This window comes from Sceloporus undulatus, chromosome 1, assembly GCF_019175285.1.
Source record: "Sceloporus undulatus isolate JIND9_A2432 ecotype Alabama chromosome 1, SceUnd_v1.1, whole genome shotgun sequence".
Classification (NCBI taxonomy): Eukaryota; Metazoa; Chordata; class Lepidosauria; order Squamata; family Phrynosomatidae; genus Sceloporus; species Sceloporus undulatus.
In genome coordinates, this window is record NC_056522.1 from 42,597,715 (window position 1) to 42,621,602 (window position 23,888).

The 23,888-nt window shown below is 39.3% G+C and overlaps 1 protein-coding gene across 1 annotated transcript in view; it reads left to right on the plus strand.

The window, feature by feature from the left end:
* Positions 1-291: 291 nt before the first annotated feature.
* Positions 292-23,888, plus strand: part of MIA3 (MIA SH3 domain ER export factor 3) — a 52,608-nt gene continuing 29,011 nt past the window's right edge. Inside the window, 6 exon segments of the mRNA XM_042449065.1 lie at positions 292-467; positions 3,691-3,824; positions 11,916-12,002; positions 14,581-17,542; positions 19,656-19,925; positions 21,241-21,383. Coding sequence (XP_042304999.1) covers positions 326-467; positions 3,691-3,824; positions 11,916-12,002; positions 14,581-17,542; positions 19,656-19,925; positions 21,241-21,383 — 3,738 coding nt within the window. The 5' untranslated portion in view covers positions 292-325.

The window sequence follows — 23,888 nt, forward strand, 5'->3', positions numbered from 1 at the left end:
TCTGAGGGAGTAGGCTGAAGCCTAGGAAAGCTCCTGCTGCCAACTTCTTTCCTTCAGTGAGTCTCAAAGGGGCTGCAAGGTCTCTCCACAGACTGATTGTAAAGACTGACAGGGCCATAGCTTTGCATTCGACCCAAAAAGGCAGGCAGCCATCCCTCTTGCCCTCAGAGCTGGGGTGTGTTCCTCCTCCATTCCCCCTCCTTTGGGGCAGCCTGGGGAGTCTCCTCCTCCTTCCCATATCCTTCTCCAGCCCGGCTTTCTGCTGCTGACGTGTCTGCTTTACACCCCCTCCCTCCCTGCTCTTCTCAGCCTTCCTTCCCTCAACATGGCTCCTGCGCCATGGCCTCCCTTGCTGGCCCTCCTGGTGGCCTTCCTGGGCGCCCAGCTCCAGCCCTCCTCTGGCCAAGGCCGGCAGCTGGACCGACGCTTCGCCGAATACAAGCGCTGCGCCGACCCTGAATGCAGCAGTAAGGAGGGGGGCAAAGGGAGGGCAGGGCAGGAGGGCAAGCCCTGCTGCTGCTGCTGGCAATGCCTGGCAGCAAGGCTGTACCACTCTTGTTGGCACCCTCTCCAAAAGGCCAGGCAGAGAGGAGGAAGCCCTGAGCAAGGGGCTGGAGGAGGAGGAAGAGGAGAGACCTGAAGGAAAGGAAGGCCTTGGGAGGCATCCACACTGGGGAAATAACCCGGTTTGATATTGCTTTGGACTGCCATGGCTCCATGCTATGGAATTCTGGGCATGGGTGTTTGTGGTGGCACCAGAGCGCTCTGGTGCCACCACAAACACCCATGCCCAGAATTTCATAGCATTAAGCCATGGTAATCCAAAGTGGTATCAAACCAGGTTATTTCCCCAGTGCGGATACACACTTTGGTTCCCACCAAGGTTGGAGAGTGGACAGGGGAAGCATCCATTCCTCCCCAGTTTTTAACCAGAAGTAGAGATGCTATTGCAGGTTGTCCATCATCATCATCATCATCATCATCATCATTTTTATATTCATATCCCTCCCTTTCCCCCCAAAACTGGGACTCGGGGTGGCTTTACAACAAACACAGAAGAAGGTTACATTAAAACAGAATCCAATTGTTACAGAGGCCTCCCCTCCTTTTTAAACAGAGGCTGGGAGGCCATCTCTGGTGAAGGTGGAGGTGCTGTCAAAGTGCATTATTATTTTTTTTACTTAAAATCATCTTTTTATTTTTACCCAGGAGAGTCAGTGTGGCTTAGTGGCTTGAGTTTTGGACTAAGACACCAGGAGACCAGGGTTCGAATCCTGGTTCAGCCATGTCAACCCACTGGTGGGTGGCCTTGGGCAAGTCATACTCTCTCAGCCTCAGTGGATGGCAATGGCAAACACCCACTGAACGTGGCAAGAAAACTCCATAAACAGGTCACCATAAGCCAGAAACAACTTGAAGGCACACAACAACAAGGTGTACCCAAAGTTGTTTACGATTGGGGTTAAATCTCAGAAATGTTGCCTCTGTTTCCTTGCACTGTCTTCCCTGTTGCATGTCTGTTTGTAAGCTCTGTGGGCAGGATACTGTCCTCTTGTTTTTAATGCACTTCAGATGGTGTTCAAAATCTATCCCTAGTACGTATGTATACTTACACACACATTTTTATTCCCTGCCCTTCCCTTCCTCAATTAGTGGTGGAAAATATGTTTTGTTATGTATCATTCATGTGGACTGGAGGATCAGGGATTCTCCTGGATATTTTGTCACTTCAAGCAGCTGCACCACAAAATCTGAAAGGCTGTTCTGTGTTGCTAAGCATCATAAGCATCTTTTGATTCACCCCTTATTTTAGTAATAGAACCCAAAAATACTAATGCCGCTTAGGGTTGTTTTTGCCATACCTTGGACAGGGTCTGAATGCAAATGCACCAGGGAATGGACTTGCATGTGTTAATGCTTGAACTAGCATTGTTCTCCACAGGATGTTGTTGTTCTAATAAGCATAAAGCATTTGTACCCTGTCTTTCTGCTTGTCAACAAATTGCATCAGTTGAGTTCTAGAATTTAGAAAGTGGTTTTAATGAGCAGCAAATGTTTGGCCTCATTCTCCTATCCTACTTTCTCTTTCTGGGTTTAAATTTCTCTCACTTAATCTGTCAGATTTGTTATCTTGTTGGAAACAGATAAGTGGGCAGTTGTTGTTGTTTTTATTACCCCTCTAGCTGCATCTGTTTGTTTTAGATTTATCCTTCTGATGCATGGTTAACAGTGGTGGAAGGGGGGAAGGTCTCAGGTATTTCAGATTTATAGATTAAGGTTCAGTGTGTCTACTTTGTGTGACTGGCAACCCACTCTTAAGGCCCTGATTTGAAATAAAGTGTTGTTGTTGTGTGCCTTCAGGTTCTTTCCAACTTATGGTGACCCTAAGATGGTCTTATCACAGAGGTTTCCTTGGTAAGATTTGTTCAGAGTGGGGTTTGCCTTTGCCCCCCTCTGAGGCTTAGAAAGTGTGACTGGCCCAAGGTCACCCAGTAGGTTTCCATGGCCAAGTAGGGATTCAAAACCAGAGTCACAGTCCTTTATTCAAAGAGCATTAGACCACACTGGCTCTCAAAGAGTTTGATACTTCCTTGTAAATGTGTATAGAACTGCAGCTATGCTATCCAATACAATGCATAGATCCATAGAGGATCTCATTAAGTTCAGTAAGGTTTTCTGTGGATAAGTGGGTATGAGAATGGAACCTTAGGTTGTGATCCTAGCCAGACATACTTGGAAGCTAAGCCTATTGCACTCATTTGGACCTAGTTCCAAGTAGGAATGCAATTATGTGCAGTGTTTGAAATGTCTGGAATATAAAAAAGACTTGGATATAGTTGTTGTAGTTGTTAACTGTTGTCAGGTCAACTTCAACTTATGGCAACCTTATGAATGAGAGACCTCTAAGTCACCCATAAATCAACAGCCCTGCTCAAGTCTTGCAGACTTTGATATATAGTTCAGCTAAATGTATCTGAGATATGCCTGTTTTAAAAACTTTACATCTTATGTACATGGGCTATTGAGGAGTAGCTTTAGTTGAATTTAAAATACTGTAATATTAGGGGTTGCTTGAACTGTATTTATGTTTTTTTATTTATTAAAATATATTTGTCTAGCCTTTCTTTCAAAAATATATCAAAAATGGCTAACATAAGACAAATATATACTATCACTTTTCTTTTTTAAAACAAATACCAATCCAAGTCAGAAGCAAACAGGTTGAGCATATTCTAAAGAAGAACTACAAATATCATTGGATTGCATGGAGGAAAACATTGGAAAACATGAGATCATTTTCTGGCACCTCCGTTCTAAAGACAATTTCGTTTGGAAATGGTTTGACTTCAGAACAATTCAGACTGACAGTGTTCAGGAATATTGCTTACAATCTTGTGCCTCTTTGCATAAATGTTCCTTTGAATTTGACATTTTGAATATATTTAGTATTGGGATGTTAGGATGCATTCCCAGACTAGGAAGCGAAGCTGTAATGAAATGTTGATGGTAACTTCTTATGTGATTGCATTGTCTTGAAAAACAATTAAGGCATAAAATAATTTTAATACTGTCTATGTACTAGTTATAATTCCTTATTCTTGGGTGACATGCATATCACCAGAAGGTTTCTTTTGCCATTTTGATGATGTTCTTTTATTCACAGTGTTTTTTCTTACTTTCTTCCAACAGTGTTAATGTGTCGAGGGAAGGCAGTAAAGGACTTTAAAGCTCCAGATTGCCGTTTTTTAGATTTTAAAGAAGGTGAATCGATATATGTATATTATAAATTAACCGGAAGAACAAATGAGCTATGGGCTGGAAGCGTGAGTTTTTAAATACTTTATTTGGTTTTATATACATTAGGAAAACTAATATCTCTCTTCTAATAGCATTTTAATTAATATTTCTTCTCTATGGCTGCTTTTACCCACAATACATATGGGTTTTAGAATTTCCTATTCTAGTTCAGTAAGATTGTATTATTAAGTTTACCTTGAATGATTATTTCATGAAAGGAGGAGCGACTGCATGCCTGTATGTACAAAAGGCTTGTTTATATCTTGGATTATTCAGCTGAACTATTATTCATCCAAACATCTAGCCTCTATTTTGTTCTTTTTCTGTAATTAATATCTGCCTGCTTCATCCCACTTTCATACAGATAGTGATCTTGGATAATTTTTCCTGTGGGTAATTTTCCCTTCCAAGAGAATATCTCCTGTCATTCAGCCCCCTTTGAGAAAATATCAGCATATCAGCTTTTAATAAAGGCTGTTAACCGAGCTACTCTGACAGTATATATTTGTGTATTACTACTATTACTAGAAACTACTACTATTGGATTCCTTTTGTGAATTGCCCTGGGTCCCTCAGGTAGAAAGGTGGCATGTAAATAAAATAAATAAACAGCATTCTCAGCATATGTTGATGAGGAGGTTATGTCTTGAGGCAGAAGGCTTTCGTGCTGCTTTTCTCTTTGCTGGGGAAATAACAAGTGATGATTATAGTTTCTATTTCCATCTTAAGACCACACCTAATTAAGATTAATCACCCAAATGAAAATACTATATTCCTAGGAGTTAATATTTTTATTTTTTTTAAAGTTCTGCACCTGTATTGCACACAATATTAACCATATTTCCAGAAATGTTCTTGGCATTTCTTTCAAATGCTGTTTGAGGACTTGACAATATATTACCCATAGGTCTATGGTTTCCCCCCCCCCCCCCCTTGACAATTTCTGGGGGTTTTTTTTTACTGAAAAGAATAATCACCCTTTGAGGCTCAAAACAATGTGAGATGACGAGACCTTAAACTTTCCCTTTCTTGCCATTGCTGCTGCTGTTGTGTGTCATGAAGTCATTTGCAATTTACAGCAACCGTAAGGCAAACCTATCATGGTATTTTCTTGGCAAGATTTGCTCAGAAGGGGTTTGCCTTTGCCTTCCTCTGAGCCTAAGAGACTGTGACTTGCCCAAGATCACCCTGTCGGTTTCCACGGCCAAGCGGGGATTTGAACCCTGGTCTCCAGAGTTAAAATCCAAACACTCAAACCACAACACCATGCAGGCTCTCACTTGCCAACTCAAAAATCCCTCCAGCTCCGTGTAGTGGAAAGGTGCGATTCCACCTCAACATTAGAAGAACCTCCAGACAGTAATAGCTGTCTGACAGTGGAATGCACTCCCTTGGAGTGTGGCGGAGTCTCTTTCTTTCGAGGTCTTTAAACAGAGGCTGGATGGCCATCTGTCAGGGATGCTTTGATTGAGATTTCCAGCATGGCAGGGGGTTGGACTGGATGACCCTTGCGGTCTCTTCCAACTCTATGATTCTATGAAAGAATTCTACAAAGTGTGCAAAAGACACTGTTATACTGCCAGATTCAGATTCAGGTACAGACAACTGAAATACTGTACAAATGAAATTAATGGGACTACTTAGTTGCAACTAACTGTGAAATCATTGGAACTTAAGTAGAACTCGCTTTCTCTGTCAAGGAAATGCTACTCTCAGTTCACTGGTAACATCTTATATCAAATGTTACTTCCTTGCTGTAACAAGATATCAAAAAGGATATCAAAAGTCTGCAGTTTCTCTAGGTTACATGGCAACAGACACTTAATGATGGGTGTTCTGGTTGTCAAGTCTTCCTACTGAGCAGGTATCCCCTCCCCTTGCACCCCCCAAAAGGAGAAATATTTGCTCATGCAAACCATTTTAAAACTATGGGCTGCCAAGAGGTGCTGCTTTCATTAGAATATGCGACTGAGGTTATGACACAGTAGCCTCTCAGCAGCAACAGAGTCCAATTAAAGTGAAATGGGAAGAGCACTGCCTGCAGTGAAAGTGGCAGAATGGAATCATTGTATCCTGCTGGTGATTCCCTTCTGACATCTACTGTACTGTTCTACAAATAAGCTGGATAATTAGGAGGCATCTGTTTCCAGGGCTGCAAGTTCTTTATAAACACAAAACATGAAGAATCATTAAAGCCAGTTCTGAAATGTGGGGCTAGATAATTAGACACACAGGGTTTTAAACAAGAGGTTAAACAGTCAATGTCCACATTAGGGAAATTATTTTGTGCACAGTCAATAATAAGTTTGAGATAACTGATTAAACAGTTCAAGCTGAGTATACCAGAATCTTCAGAATCTTCATTACTTTGCAATCTAAATCCACTAGTGAGGCCAGATTATCAAAGTATTTTAAGGAAGTACAAAAGAATTGGCTTTCTCCATGACAAAAATGAGTTTTATAAATAATAATAATAATAATAATGATAATAATAATAATAATAAATAAAATTGTATTTGTATCCCGCCCCTCTGAGAACAATCGGGGCAGCTAACAAAGTTAAAAATACAGCACATATGAAATCCCTGGTGCCATTGTTTGACTGGGCTATAAATATCTCCTTTGAATTTTTAAATTTTTTAAATAACAGTGTTCTAATATCTGTGTTCTCCAGGTAGCACTGTATGCTCTGAACTGATAGCGAGTCTTCTAGTCCAGTGCTACTCAAAGTAGTCAGGAAACTGATGTTGGTCCAGCAGCTACCAATCTGCCGCAAGTTTCCAGGAAACTATATAAATACAATAAAAATAGTAAGGCAAAATATGGTACCAGTTCCTGGTATCTTTGGTGAAAAAATGTCTGCCACATCAGATAGCTTGAAAAACATTGTATTAGACTACTTGCTTGGATCACAGTATTTCATGCTTTGGATCTCCGTTGTTGTTCAGTTACTAGAGTTGTCTGATGCAAACAATTTAGAAGAAATATAAAAACATACAGTATTGCCAATTACAGTGGTCTGTCCACATTCGCTGGGATTGGGCTGAAGGACGCTTGTGAATGTGGGAAAAATGCAAATACCCCCCCCTTTTTTTTAACCTAAGAGATCACCTCTCTAGGAAGCTCCAGGTTTTCCAGTGCAACTCTATGGTTAACATCTGCCAGACATTGAATCATAGAATCATGCTGGAGGACATACAAATGCCTCTTGGAACGTCTAGGTTCTCCAGCACAACTCTGTGGTCAACCTCCGGCAGAGTTGCACTGGAAGTCCTAGAGATTCCTATAGAGAACATATTAATCAAAACTGCAGATAATCAAATCCTCAAAAGTCAAAGGTGCAAATGTGAAGGGCCAATGGTAAGATCATGGACTCACCCTGGTTCAGAGAAGATGCAGAAAACATTTGGATTGTCTTGGTCCTCCAGGTTCAATCCTCTGCTCCTTGGCATACACTTGTGATATTCTGTACTGGATCATGGTCATGCACAAGCCCTATTAATCTATTAATCAGGTGGTTGGGATTCTTAATCCAGTTTTTATTTACTCCCTGGACATGTCCATGAAGGTGTGCATCTGCAGATCTCAGAACAGAGTATATTGACACGTATGGGGATTTGTAGATCTAGGCTGTTTTTATAGTACTTTTACTGTTTGAAGTACTAGGTAATTCTAGTCAGATTCAGCATTTCCACCATTGTTAAGAGATGGTGAGTTGCTGTCTTTGAAGGACCAAACCCAATATTCCAACCATTGTACTGTGTTGGCCCCTCTTATATGAAATACGTAAACAAAAGACTGCCAGTTTCCAGTGGAATAGCCATGTCAATCTCTTGCAGCAAAAACAACAAAGAGCTTTGTGGTACCTGAAAGATTTATTATAGGTAATCCATTATATGTGCTTGAACGTTTGGCCTTGAATGCTTTAAAATTTTAGCTCATATAAAAAAATAACAAAACAGCTTCACTTTCTGTGTACTTTCTTGACTATATAACTGTTGGCGCAAAATTTAAATGATATCAATACTGTGTTCGGCCTTAGTAAAATGTGGTCTGTTTAACTGAAGAATCCCACACTGAAGTAAATCTCAAGGATATATTGCCTGGTGCAACATTATTATGGGAAAATGTCTTGAACCACACAGATTTGAGTTTACTTAATTTTGTAGCTACTTTGAGCAGGGATGAGTGGAAGGAAAGGTGTTTTAAGAAAGAATTGTTGCTTTTTTTCTAGCTGTGATCCATCAGCAGTGAAACTACATCCAGACAGGGTATATGGAGTGTGTGGAGCAATCTAGAAAAAACATCTGGCAGTCTATCTCTTGCCAGCATGAATAGCATGTGCTGTTATCTCAAATTTGAAAAAAGTAGTTAGTGAATCATAAGTTTCTTAAGTGGTTGATGGGTTGCAATATTTCATAGCAGTTTAAAGCCAAGGTTTGGCTTACTATGTGTTTGAACACATACCCTTTGTGATAGAAAGAGCCAGTTCACCAGGATCTGTAGCCTTCAAATTATAGGGAAGAAAAAGCAGTGCATATTTTTGCATTTTTGTTTAGATTGTCAGTAGATATGTTAAACAGTAAAGATGGACTAAGTCTGAAATGCTTCTGCTTGCACAAGCAAAGGTAATATAAAAGCTACTCACTAATAGTGTTTCAGTTGCAAACAAGGTCTTTCCAGAGGTTTTATGTCTGTAGTTGGATTAGAGAAAACCCATCTATAGAAATTGCTGTACTAACACACAGACTGGGACTAGACTATAAAATATAATTTAAAGTTGTGTACTTGGTAGAGACTTTCTCACAGTGTCTTTGTAAATTATAATGCTGGTCACTAAGAATAATCCATAAGAAAATACTGTGGCTTTTCTCACTAAGAAGGTTCTTGTTATTGCACACATAAGAAGCATTATTACTAAGTCAAGGCATAGGTCTATCAAACATTTTTACACTAACTGGCCATGGCTCTCTAGGGTTTTAGATATGAGTTGTAAATCTAGATTTCAAAATACACTTTGTTTGATAAGGATAAACCAGTATGAAAAACTAGTGACTCCCTCCAGGCCATACATTTAAAAACCTACTAATGCATTTTAAATCATTCCAGCTGGGGTATATCCTCACCATCACATTATAGCAGTTTTATACCACTTCTAATTGCCATGGTTTTAAACCCTGATATTTTCTTTGTTGAGGTAATTTGACTTCTGTATTCTACTAAACCGAAGTTTAGCATTAGAACCCTCTGCAAGAGAATTCTAGATACTCCACAGAATTAATAATTAATAATTCCAGAATTTCATAATATGAGCCATGGCTTTCAAAGGGGCATCAACAAATTGCAAGTGTGTGGAAGGTATAAATTTTGAAAGCATTTTAGGTTATAAAGTGTTCTAAATAACAAAAGCAATTCACAGTTACCAGTCAGCTGAACCTAAAGGTCTTTTCTTTTCTATCATGAGAAAAAAGAGAAGGATGGGGAGGGAAAACAAAACAAAAGATAAGTCATGACTGAGATTTACAAGGAAAGAATGAGAAATTAGTGAATTTCAAAAGTACTTGTATCCTCTTATATTGATCAGAGATAGAGGAAATATTCTTCCTCTATTTTTGATCAACATAAGAGGCCATGGAGACTTTCAAGAGGCCATGTGGACTCTGCGTACTCATTTTCTAAGGGGAAAACATAAGTTATAACATTTGCTTCACAATCAAATAGCATCTGTCCCAGCTTTGCTATGGTTTGGTCATCTACTGCAGCAGTTCCCAAACTATGGTCCTCCAAATGTTTGGGACTTCCATCTCCCTGAATTTCTGATCACTGGCCATGTTGGCACAAACTTCTAGGAACTGATGTCCAAAAAAATGTGGAGGACTGAATGCTGAGAGGCACTGACATACTGGATGCTGTCTTCCTCTTACCAGCCAAGGTGACACATATACAGTGTCCCTTTAAGGCAAAGGTTACATGGAGCCAAACATTTCTACCACTGTCACCCATCCTGGTTGATCCTAGTATTTGCTGAACACAATAGTCTTTGGTTTGACAGGGGTCATTTAACAAGTCTTCCACAGCCCCAACTGAAAATTCCAGGACCTTCTGCTTATAAATCATGTGCTCTGTCACTGAGCTAAAACCCTTTAGGTAGCTATATTGTATTCCTAGAGCAATCATTTCCAACCTGTGGGTATCCAGATGCTGGTTTACAACTCCTACATTCCCTCACCATAGAGGATATGCTAACTGGGGCTTCTGGGAGTTGAAATCCAGTGTCATATAGGAACCTAAAGTTACGAACTCCTGTGCTCAAGGATTTTAGTGTAATGGGCAAACAAATAGAAGGTTTATCAGACTAATTCAGCTTTATTAGCAATATGTTTTCCAGCTTATAACAATGATAGCTAAATTTGGCGGCTTTTAATATGGTAATTGCTAAGGCAGATGACATCTGCAGTACAAACATGACTTTGGATTTAACTAGTCTGCACTAATGTTTAACAGCAAATATTGAACAAAAGGAATAAAGCATCCACCTGCCATGAATTCTGTTTGTTTATGCTTGCAAAATATCTGATTAGAGAGGTTTTTATTGTCTTGTTATGCCATGTAAACAATTCAAGCAGAAAATTTCTGGTTCAATCACCCTCATCCAAGAAACGTGTGCTATTATTTTTTCATCCTGCACAGGGCTAGCCTCTAAGAATATAATGCTTGTTCTTTTTAAAAAGAAATTAATCCAGAACCTAGGATTTTGCAATTTATTTTAAGACCTAGAAAGAGACCTCTAAATATTGAAAAAAATGGTTGCAAATTTTAATAAATTCACTGATACTGGCATTTGGTTTGTCTGTTTATTTGTAAGCCTCAAGGAATTTTTTCCATGAAATTACCTATCTTGTTTCTTCTTCTATAGTGAAAGTTTCGGGATATTTAGGAAGGGGTTAATGCTCATGGTACATATTCTGAGTGCAGTTATCTAGAGAGTATGTTTACTTTTAACAAATTGCCCAAGTTATCTTATCTCTATCACAATTCTCCACTATTAATATTGGCTTCCTGACAACAGTAATAAGAACTTGCAGGTAAGAATATAGCACGAATCATTTTCTAGAAGTTGTTAACACAGATAACAATTAGATAGTGTAAGTGGGGCTCAAGCATCATATGGGGTATGGCAGCCCCCTTTCCACAGCAACATCATAGTCACTGTACCTGTCATACAATTCTGAGCCATGAAAAATGTTGTTTTAATTCTGAAATGACTGTTGTATAGTCTTCATTTCTGGGAGAGAAAAAAACATTTGCTACTTTTGGGACAAAGTCAGTAGGAATTGTCAAAAATATCTCCTCCCTCAGGCCCCAGAGTGGCTGCTCTGAACTATTGGATGTTTTCCTTCTGTTAGCAGTACCAGCATGATGTAGTAGTTTGACACTGGGAGACCAGGGTTTGAATTCCTGCTTACCCATAGAACTCAGTGGATGATCTTGGGCAAATTACACACTCTCAGCCTCAGAGGAAAGCAAGGGCAAATGCTCTCTGAGCAAATTCTGCCAAGAAAACTCCATGATATAGAGTCACCATAGGTCAGAAATGACTTGAAAGCAAACAACAACAGCTGCTAGTTTCTGATCGCTGTTAATGATCCACAATAGAAACAAGATTCAGGCTTATATGCTTTATCCTTTATATATTTTACACTCATTTCTTTAGAGCATATAGCCTTTTACTGTGTCTTAGGTAATGTTTAGACATATTTACAATAATATCATTTTAACAGTAGCTGTCCACTCATTCCAATACATTACTTGTTTAAATCGATGGTTCTGATTTACGTAAGGGGGATTGGGATGAAATCAGCAGTTGAAGTGCCGATTGTCAAACAAGTATTTGCAGTTCAATTTTTTTAAAAAGCTAAAGTCCTGTGGCAGAAATGAATCTTACTGAGAACACATTGGAACTGGATCCCACTTGGCCAATCCCCTGGGAAGAGACAATACCATTTCTGTAAAGACAATTGGCTCTAAAAAGGAGCAGAAATAATGGTTTTATTTTTAAAAATAAAATAGTTTTTCTTATGTTGATCTTTCTCTCCCATTTTTTTCCTCCCTGTCAGGTTGGAAATGAATTTGGATATTTTCCAAAGGACTTACTTGAAATAAATCATATTTATACCCATGATGAGCTAGAACTGCTAACAGATGTAAGTTATTTGTACATTTATTTTGATCTATATACGTACCATTCTTTCTGAGAGCCTAGAAATATTATAGATAAGCCTATGTCTTCTAAAGGGACCACAATTTTTTTAAAAAAACAACCAGACAATATAAATGGAGAGAAAAAAGGTCTGAAGAGAAGAGGGAGACAAACACCATAAAATACGACACATGTTTCTGACCAATGGATTGAGAACACTTAGGCGGGTTACAGACCACCATTTCGGACGTCCTCAGGACATCCCAGTTTGAAAAAGGGGCGTCTCTTCTAGACGCCTCTTACCCTGTTATGGACAGAGTCCGTAAGAAATGGCGGTGGTCATTCCACACGGCCACTGCCATTTTTACGTAACGGACGCTCTGCGTCTGCACATCGCGTGGCGGAAGTGACGCCATGAGTGTGCGCTTTGGCACTTGCGGCATCTCTTCTGGGTTGCCGCAAGGAGCGCAATTTTCGCGCTCCTTCTTTGCAACGCAAAGGAGTCGCGCGGTTTGGCTGCTGCGACTCCTCCGCACTGCAACTGGCAGCGGCCCGAGACCACCCCTTTTGGGCGGTCTGTAATGGGCCTTCATTTCTCTGACTATTTGGAATGAGGTTGCAAGAAAGCCAACTCATAGCTGATCAGGCTCATGCCCCTCGTGACCTGCCAAGCTGGTCAAACACCTTGTAGGCCACAATACCTGTACCAGACTTTGTGAGTCATATTATACAGGCATATACTGAACAGTATCTGTCTGCTTAAAGGACAGTACTTTGTACATTTACTCAGAAGTAAGCCTCACTTGTGTTCAAGAAGGCTAACTTCCTAGAAAGTGGAAGGTCTGTCGCTCTGTGGAAGAGCACAAGCTCTCTACACAGAAGGTCATACGTCCAATCTGCAACATCTCTTGGTTTATTCTGGAGTTGTACCAGATTATGTAAAAAAGAAAAGAAAGAAAGCCAGAAAAGAAACATATGCTCATTGGAGCAGGCACAGAAGCAAAAGAAAGGAACAGCCTTTCCCCGGTGTAGAGGCCCTGAAAGTTTAGACCACAGAGGTCTAGACAGACCAATAATTGGACCTACTCTTAAGCAACTTCTTAAAGGTACATGTGATTATAGCCCTGTCCTCCTCCTTGCTAAATGTCAGTAATAATAGTAGTAGTAGCAGTAGTAATAGGTAAATGTTTATAGGCTCCAGTCTAGCATTTTTATGCTTTATGCAGCTTAATCCTGTGCATATTTAGCCTTGAATCCTGGTTTTGAGGAATAGGTCACATAAAATGATGATCATGATAATACAGGCATACTTCACTAAGGGGATTATCACACAGAGGCACTGACCATGCACAAAAGGTTCTTGGAGCGTTCCTGAAGCACGAAGGTGTGATAACGCATCACGTTTCTAAAATGTCATTGAGGCGTCCTGCTTCTCTACCATCGCTGAAACGTTCGCAGAGCAACCATTTTTGAATAATGGAAGATCCCGTTATTTAAAAAAATGGCTGTTCCGCGAACACTTTGTCAACAGAAGTGAGATACCTCAATGATGTTTTAGAAGCGTGACAAACTAAATCTTCACACTTCAGAAATACTCCAGGAACCTTTTGCCCACAGTAAGGCTGCATGTGATATGCAACTTAACAAAGCCTCTAACAGTGAAGCTCCTTTTCATAAAGTCCCCCTTTCCTCATCCTATTAGCTGTAAGTTTTTTTAACAACATCAACAAGAGGAGGATAGTGAAAGAGGTCTAGAGAAACACAGACATTCATTTTCAGATTGTAGCAATGTGTCTGCTGTAAACAATGCAATTTAGTTTGAGCTGGGAAAGAGCAGGATTCTAGCTGATCTTACAGTAGCTTCGTGCTTGCCTAAAACAGGAAAGATAAACAGCAGCTGCCCCCAGAATCCATTAATGAGCAAAAGAAAGAGGAAAAGGGAGACCAGATACACCTGCCTCACCTGCTACCGCTAACATGTTAAAAAACTAAAAGACCCATATATCTATAAGTTTCACCACCAAAATGGAAATCATAAGAAAATGAGCTGGTTAAGAAAAGAAAAAGTGATTCCTGCATGCATTTTGCAAAATGCCTTGCTGTAGAAAATTCAAAATATTTTTGTTTAGTCACATAAGGCTGACCTGCCTGTTAATTTCACACATCCATTGCTGTTAGTTTTGAATTAAAAGTTTGCTGAAACATGCTGAAGTGATCTTCTCTTTTGTAGTGTAGGAACCTATTCCCATTCTTTCCATGTTATTTATGCTTCTCATACTTGTTGCTGTTAAAGAAGTAATGTCTAGGAACACATCTACTTCATTGAGGTATACTTGTAGGTATATCTGATTATATTAAATGTGCTTTGTCCCACATAAGAAGGCATAGATTTGCAGTGTAAATTGTGATAATAATCTAGGAACATCCTTGCTGTCACTTTTAATCAGATAACTCACTTGTGAATTCTAATAGGCAAATAAAGCTACCTTTCACCTAAACCAAAGAGAAATTAAGATGTGGTAAATTTCATGTGAAAAAGTTGTTTTCCTTAAGTTACTAAAATTGTTTTCATCTCCTTTCAGGAAACAGATTTTGTTTGCTTTGATGGAGGCAAAGATGATTTTGATAATTATAATGTGGATGAGCTTTTAAAAGTATCAGAGGATATAGTAGCCAGTGATGACAAAACTGAGCTGGCAACTGAAAAGGAAGAAGAGACTGAAGAGTCTAATGCTATGGGCTCTGTAGAGTCTGCTGATATGGAGAGTGATAGTTCTGAAGTAGGCCTGGAGGAAGAAAATGGAGACTATGCCAAAATGGGTGAAAAAACCAATGTTCTACTTGATAATAAAGAGAATGTAGAGGAAACTCTTGATTCCAAGAGTGAAGACCTCATTGTAAATAGTGACACGGATACTTCTCAGGGAGACCAAAGTGCACACCAGCCTCTTGAAGAAATGCTGCAAGAAACATTAAAAGTGCCAAACCATGAAAGTGCCAGAAACTCTAATATATCTCAGGGAAAAGCAAACCAATCCAATTATGGAGGCAAAGATGATGGAGCTTACACGCTTCTACATCAAGATGTATCAGCGGACCTGAAAACAACATTTGGCTCAACTGCAGATGCCATTGTATCTGATGATGAGACAACCAGCCTTGTTACATCACTTGACGGTGATCTGGAGGAAAATCTGGATACTGATTCTTATGAAACTGAGAAGCTAGAAGAACCAAAGCAGCAGTCAGAAGAAATTCCTTTACTGCCTTTTACAGAAGAAGCCAAATCTTCAGATGATATAGAGTCTAAAAGGATATCATCTAACTCAGAAACACTTGAGTTTGATCATGACAACACTAAGAAAGCTGCTGCCAAATTAATTCATGAAAAAAAGGACAACTCTGGTTTATTAACACATTTAGGGGACAAATTTTTTGCAATTGTCAGTGGTGGTGAAAGAACAGCAGATAAAACTGGTGGTAACAAGGTTGATTTCAAAGAACAAAATGAGGAGGAAGAGGAAGAGGAAGAAGAAGAGGAGGAGGATGAGGATGAAGAAGAGGAGGAGGAGGAGGAGGAGGCCCTAATCAACAAGCAAGAAAATGCAGAAGACATGGTAGCTAATTCAGAATTTTCATCAGAAGATGATCCCTTTACATCAGAACATGATCTTTTGAGAAAGCAGATACATAATGCAGACACTGAAAACCCTAAGGAAAAGAAGTATAAAACTCAGGACTATGAGGAAAAGGATGCACAAACTGAGGAGAAACCTGTCACAGAACAAGTGCACAGCACTTCTACACATAATTTTGGTGCATTTCCCAATTATGGAGATGATCAGCAACCAAAAGCCTTTTCAGAAACAAATGGAAATAGATTAAATCCATCCCTAGGTCACATCAAAGATGACTCCGATGGCTTTTCCCTTCATAAGGTAAGAAAAGAGAAGGAAACAGAAGAGAGAAATGTGGATGATAGCTTGGAAAATGACACAAAATACAAAACCTTATGGGGGAAAACGGTAAAAAATGATGAGGAGGATCTTGTTGTACCAGACTTATTGGAGGAATTGACAAATGGCTCTCAGAATGATCTAGACAATGATGATGTCCTGGAAGGCAAAACAAACTATAATACAAAGCAAGATGGAGAAGATTTTGAACTAAAAAAGATATTTGGCAGTAAGAAGCAATCAAATGATTCTACTATGGAAAATATTTCTTCTGAGAAAGGTCCTGACATGCCTACCAAAGAGTCTCAGCAAGAAACTGAGCCAGATTCAGAAGACCATAAAGAGGATGAAGAGGAAGATGACCATACAAGTAGCGAAAAAACAATAGAGAAAAAGTATATTTTTGAAGAATCCAAGAGAGCAATACAACATAAAAACATTACTCAGAAAAGTATTGTTAACAATGAAGCTGAACACTTAGATCAAGTTACTAGAGCAGATATGGGAAGAGAAAAATCACCCACAGAAGAACTTCTGTCTCTGGAGCTAGAAGCAGAAGATGAGTTTACAGAAGAACTAGAAGAGGGGTTATTACAAGATGAAAATGCAGTTAGTGCAAAGTTGTCGAAAGAAGGGCATACAGATGAACAAGGTTTCACATTAGATGTTGAAAGTGCAGATCCTCTGCTGCAAATGCCAAATGATGCTATTTCAAGAGCTGCTAATCCTGTTGACGAAATGGGAGATGCAAGTACAACATTTGAGCAAGCCAAAAAAGAAGTTGGCATGGGAGATTTTAATGAGGAGTATAGAGGAATGCAAGTAAGTGAAGATTCTCAACTGAAGGAAAGTAAAGAGGAAAGACAAAAGGAAGTGGATACAACAGTATTATCTGAAATGGAAAATTCTCTGGCTGGGAAGAATAAACAAATAAAAAAGATACATGATGAAATAACACCAATCAGTTTAAGTATATCTGAATTGGAAGGCAAAGATGACTTTAATCAAACCAAGGAGCATCTCCCTAAAGATTTTTCACAGGAGGGCCTTAAAGAGCTACAGACTTCAACAGAGGAGACAGAAGATAAACACCAGCATTCCCATGCTCCTAAAAGTGTGTTGGAAAACACAGATGAAGACACAGAGTCAGACTACAGTGAGGATGTTAGGCAGCTCATTATAATGAAAGAATTCCTTGATGAAAAACATATTGCACGTTTAGAAAAGTATGTTGGGCAACAACATGTTTTCAAGATAGAATCTTTATTTCGTGATATGCAGCTGGAGCTTCTGCTTGCTCAGAAACATAGTGACAGCTATGAGGACACTGAAAAAGCTTTGGACCAGATCCTTGAATCTTCAGAGTCTAACATTTTGGATATTTTGAACAAAGCTTTAGATTCAAGAGAGGCAGAAAATAAAGAAGAGGTGATCAAGGAAATTGACTTGTTTGATGAGGAAGCTGCCTTGATGGATGATATTCAAGAGCTGATGTATTCATTAAGGCAAAAATACTCTCCAATTAGTGACAGTACTCCACTTGCATCTGTTTTAGAATCTGAGATGGACCCTGGTGAATCCATTACAGGTAAGATTTTCAGGTTGTAATCCTGTACAAACTTACTTGAAAGTAAAGCCCACGAGGGACTTAATTGCTGTGCAGACTCAGGAGTTTATCACACGAAGGAGGTCAGGAGTTTATCACGTGAATATCCCAGAAAAATTATGTAATTACATGAAACGATTTCACACGACATCGCACAAAACCTGCCAATAAAGTGGTCACAAATAGGCATTAACCCACGTCTTTTTTACTTTTGGGATTTCAGCGACAATGCATTCCTGATATCACTTTATTTGCGCAATTTCATGTGATAATCATTCATGCAATTACTTGCCATTTTTGCTTTTTTGCAGGATGCTTTAAATGTGCTTTAATGCCGAAATTAACCCCAGGGTGATAAACTCCATAGAGTTGGTGACAGGCCTCAAGAATAAATAAATGCCAGATACCTCAGTCACTTCCTCAGGGGCACTGTTACAAAAACAACAGCACAGACTCTTATGAAACATCTAGGACCAAACAGTTGAATTTGGCACAGGCCTTTGTGGACTCCAGGTTAATTTGTCAGGAAGCTTTGGGGCAAACTTCTTAATGTCAGATATTTGGACTTATGGAAAACTGATTGTTTGGTCCCATCTCAGGAGATAGGCAGGGTATAAAATAAATAAATAAATGTTCACGTTTTTTATCCCAATTCTAAAAACATTACCAAAGTTAGAATAGTGTATCCAAGAAAGCTTAACAGTGACAATTTTGTAGAAAAAGCTTGGCTTCATAACCCATCTCTATCCCAGTCGCACTCTCAGACCTGGTTGTCAACTAAGCTTTCTGACTAAATCTTAAGATGGTAAACCTTCACCTAATTGGTTTCAGAATGCATACTGTAACATTCCACTAAAAATATTCTCCACGTAAGAAACTAGGATAACAGAATGGGGGTTAAAGTAGAAGATATTCTGCCCAACCTGTAGTTTCCTATGTAAAAGAAATTACTTTCCGTATATACTTGAGTATAAGTCAACCTCACAAACAAGTCGAGGGAAGGTTTTGGGGCCAAAATTATGGATTTAGATATGACCCGTGGATAAGTCAATGGTAAAACTTAGGGGCATACAACAAAGGATCTAAATGATGAAGCAAATGGAAAACTATGCCAAAGAACTTACAAAATTCTGGCAGACATAATGGTTTGGGCTTACCCTAAAGGTTGGATGGATAAGAGGGTGGGGGGGGGGGGGGTGTCAATATTTCCAGGACACATCACACTCTTGCCTTTCACCAGGGAATGGTTCCCTTTATAGGAGTTAATGTACAGTATTTACATTGACCTATGGATAAGCTGACCCAGGTTTTTGGGTCAATTATTTTGACTAAAATTTCTAGACTTATACATGAGTATATACAGTACATCATTTGAGCTACCACATATAGCATGAAGTGGTACATCCTAGACACAGGTTTATCACATCAGTAAGAACATCTGAAGCTGTAATCTCTAGAAGGGCTCACTAGAAACACAAAGAGGGAAATGTACAAGTCATATTCCCTTAATCATCACTTTGCTGTCTTATAAAATGTCATGCCTGGAGTGAAGAGCCTCATTAGATGGTTCTGAGCCCTGATTTCATAGGGTTCTAGATTTCATCAGTTACGTGCAGTTCAAAATAGTAATTCTTCCAGGCTCTGTCAAGATGACATGGTCTTAAATCTCATCACTGTCCTACTTCACTCCAGCAAACATGCATGTACTGTACTTTCAGACTTTTCTTTAAAATGGAAATTGCCGTATACTATTTCAACTTGGAAAGTCTGAAAGTACATGTATGTTTGCTGAAGTGAAGTAGGGCCGTGATGAGATCTAAGACCATGTCACCTTGACTTCCCTGACTGAAGAAAGGAGGAATAAAAAAGTAATTTTAACAAGTACTCACAAATAATTGGAGTGCATAATTAACCTTCTTGCAGACAAATGTGGTGCATGTATTCCATAAGTATCTGATTCAGAATAACTGAAATTAAACTGAAGTATTTTTCAGACAAAGAAAGATGGATCTGAAGATGCATAATTTAATTCAAAAAGTAGACACGGTCTTGGTAATTATATCCTAACTAAAATATATACTTCTGTTCACCTTAGTTAATGGAAAACAAATTGACAGTGACAGACAACATGTAGAAAGCCCAGATGAGAGCATAGATCATAACCATCCATACGATGCAGAGCAGACATCAAAAAAAGAAATTCTTCATCTGGATCAACCAAAGGCAGATGAAAACATTTTGGAAGGAACAGGAACTTTGGATGAAACAATAACTAAGGATGTCTTTGACAGTGACAAAAAAGAGCCAGATATGGATAGACCCTTACAACTAGTTGATTCAGGAACTGAGAAAGACTTCATGACTGGTAAGTTTCTTGATAGCTTTGTTCTTAAATGGTTTCCTTGGGGGCCGGGGGAATCAAAGAAGTATCTGATGGTGTACGTCTGTAGTGGAAGCTCCTGGCAGTGGCAGGATGGGGATGGTCCTCTTCATTGTGCTGCCTCCCACTCTCTAGAATGTGTCCTGTGGGGTTGGGAAATGTGGAAATATGAAAAAAGCAGTTCTCACAGCTTACATTTTTATTTAATTGATCTATGTTAATTCATTCATGGAGTTCTTTTTGGAATTAAAGGACTGTTATGTTTTCCTGCACCCCTCCATGAAGGCTTTCTCTGGATCCTGCCAAGATCACAGGTTCACTTGGTGAGAGCACAGGAGAGAGCCTTTTCAGTGGCTGCTCCCACCCTCTGGAATGCCCTTCCATGGGAAGCTAGGCTGGCCCCCTCCCTGCTTGCCTTTCATTGGCAAGCCAAGACAATTTTATTTAAGCAGGCATTTGATATATAATTCACATAAGGGTGGTTTTTTTAATGGAGAAGGCGAGTTTTAGTTATGCTTTTAACTTTTGTATATTTTTATGTGATTTTATATTGTGTATAGATGATTGTATTTGTTTTGAATTTTACTAATGTTTTAAAATGTGAACTGCCTTGGGTTCCTACTGGGAGAGAGGAGGCATAGAAATGAAATGGAATAATAAATAAATAAAATACATAATGCAAATATATACACACCTACCCATAGTGGAGCGGTGGGGAAATTGCCTTCTGCAGGCTGCATGTGATTTCCACACCCATTTCTGAATTCCAGCATCCCTCCCAATTTTGTGTTGCAAAAAATGCTCCCAAACTTCATTTCTCCTCTCTTCTGTCCCTAAGGCCATTTTTGGAAAGGCCTGTTTTGCAATCGGAAATCAAATTGGTTTCCCAGTTGACATCCTTTTGAACCAAGACTTTCCTGGACTTGAAATGCTCAGAGGACCAAAATCATGTCAAAATTGTCTCCAGTGTCCTCTAGGGATCATCTGGGGTCAAAAAATTCAAAAAAGTCTAAACCAATGCTACTGAAAGTGGTGACCCTGGACCAGTGCTGGTCCCTGGCAAGTTCCCAAGGGGAAAAAACAATTGTATCCAATGGGAACAAATTTTAGTGGCAGTTCCTAGCACATAAGAAAAAAATAATTCCTAGTCTCCCATATCAGATAGCCTGAGAAGCACTAGTCTAACTAAAATGGTTACCAATGTCAGATAATTTGTTAGGTCCTTTAGATCCCACAAGAACATGTGAGAAACAAAAATATAGTTTAGTCAAAATCATTCATGAAACTTTGTTTTTAACAGAAGGTCCACTTGAGGTGAAGGATAATGTAATAGAGGAGGGAAGCAGTCCATCTGAAGGAGATTCTCCTGCTCCATATATTTTTGGCTCCTTGGATGGTGCAGTGCTATTAGCAAAGGAAAACATGCGACCATTCACAGATATTGTAAGTATTTTACCTACTTTTGTATATAGTGTACTATGTGTATGTAACTTATATGGATAATAATTTGTAGTCATGGGATCTTAGAGCACCCTTGAGACTGAGAAAAACGTTGGTAGCATAAGCTTCCATAGACTTAAGTCTACATCTGATGAAGTAAGCTTGAGTCTATGAAGGTTTATCCTACCAATTTCTTTTAATCTCAAAGGTGCTGCAAGATCATTTTGCAAACTTATCCAGATTAACATGGCAATATCTTTTAATTTGGAGCCACCATTGATTTCAAAAGATCTTGAGCTGCTTTAATTCTGTTTAACAATCTCAACATGGTTTCTTGACTTGTGTAGGATTGGTATTAAGAAGGGGCTGCCTTAAACCAGTGGCATAGTGGTTTGAATGTTGGACTACGATTCTGGAGACCAGGGTTGAATTCTCAGCCATGAAACCCACTTTTGTTGCCTCTTGTTGTTGTTAACTGCCTTTGAGTCTTCCCTGACCTATGGCGACCCTGTGGATGAAACACCTCCAAAGTTCGGCTCTGGATTGCCATAAACTGGAAATTACTTGAAGGCACACAATACACATCAGGTTCTTGTAGTCCCAGTTTTGGGGGGGAAACAGAATTATAATAATAATAATAATAATAATAATAATAATAATAATAATGAAGCCTGCTTTCCCCCCAAAACTGGGACTTAAAGGGGCTAGAAGAACCTGATGTGTGGTGTTTGCCTTCAAGTTAAAAAAGCAGGATATGAAACGATATGAGCCACTTTGGGTCCATCCAGGAAGAAAGGCAGCATGCAAATGATATAAATAAAATTTATTATTATTATTATTATTATTATTATTATTAATTATCCTTTTTTTTCAAAATTGAGACTCGAAGTGCCTACAATAACCAGATATGTGTGTTCTGTGCCTTCAGGTTGTTATTATTATTATTAACTTGAAGGCCATCCATCAGGCTCTTACAGGCACTTTTGAATCTCAGTTTTTTGGGGAAAAGCAGGATATAATTAATTAAATTAAAATTTGATTAAAAATAATAATTGTAAGCCGCTCTGACAGCTATTAAGGCTGAAGGACGGGGTATAAATACCATAAATAAAATAAATAAATAAATATAAAATGGTATGAGCCACCTTTATTTTAAAAATTTATTTATTTATTTTAGATAGTGTAATTGTTTTAAATAAATTAAATAAATAAATTATTAATTGATGTCATCATCATCATCATCATCATCATCTTGAAGGCACACACAACGCATCACATCCTTGTAGCCCCTTTTGAGTCCCAAATGTTTGGGGAAAAGCAGGATATAAAACATGAACCGCCTTGGGTCCCTTCTAAATATTCTATTTATTTAAAATGTTGTAAGTATTTTAAATCAATTAAATATATTATTATTATCATCATCATCATCATCATCATCTTGGAGGGACATAACAGCTCCTTGTAGCCACTTTTGAGTCCCAATTAATAAATAATTAATAAACGACATGATTAATAAATAACATCAATAAATTATTAGCTTATCTTAAGTATTTGAAATATTTTATTTACTTTACGTTTTTTCATTATTTTAAATAAATTAAATTATTACTAATATAAATTATTATTAGCTTATTTGGAATATTTGAAACATTTTATTTGTTTTAAAAGTATTTCTTTATTTTAAATCAATTAAATAAAATTATTAATTGAGAACGTAAATAAATTACTAGTTTATTTTAAATATTTTTAATATATGTAATATTTGAAATATTATTATTATTTATGAATCTCTTGTTTTCCCCAAAAAATGGGACCCGGAAGCGGTTGCTTTCAAGTTGTTGTTGTTAAAAGCCTAAGGCGAAGGGTTGACCCCCACTTCCGGTCGGAACCCTGCGCTGCGCTTCCTCCTTCCGGCTTCTCTCTCCAACCGCCTCCTCCTCAGGATCAGAGCGGCCCGGGTTGATGACGTCATCCTCCTCCTCCTCGTCGGGGTCGCGGGAAGAGGAGGAGGAGCAGGGGGCGGGGCCAGAGCGAGTTGACGTGTCCCTGAGGGACGGTTGGAGCAGCAGCAGCAGCAGCAGCGCCAAGGGGCCAACGGCCAAAAGACGCCAGGCAAAGCCCTCCTCCTCCTCCTCCGTCCCTCCTTCCCCTTATGGAACCCTCCGGAGCCCCCGGGGGCGGCGCTGCCACCGCCACCACCACTTTGCTCCTGGGGCCGCTCTCCCGGGGCTACGCTTCCCTCACCGGCCGCCTTCTGCAGGTGAGAGGAGGAGGACGGAGGAGGCACTGAGCCAGGCTGAGATTTCTCCAGGAGCCTCGGTTCGCCCTTCCCGCGCCTCTTTGGCTTTCTCTGGAGGGGGAGGAAACGGAGAGAGGGAAATACAAGCTTCCCCCCTTCTCTCCCCGTTAGGCATCCAGACTGGAGGAATAACCCAGTTTGGCACCGCTTTGACACTTTTCTGGCTCAGGGCTATGGAATTCTGGGAGTTGGAATTGGTTGTGGGGCCC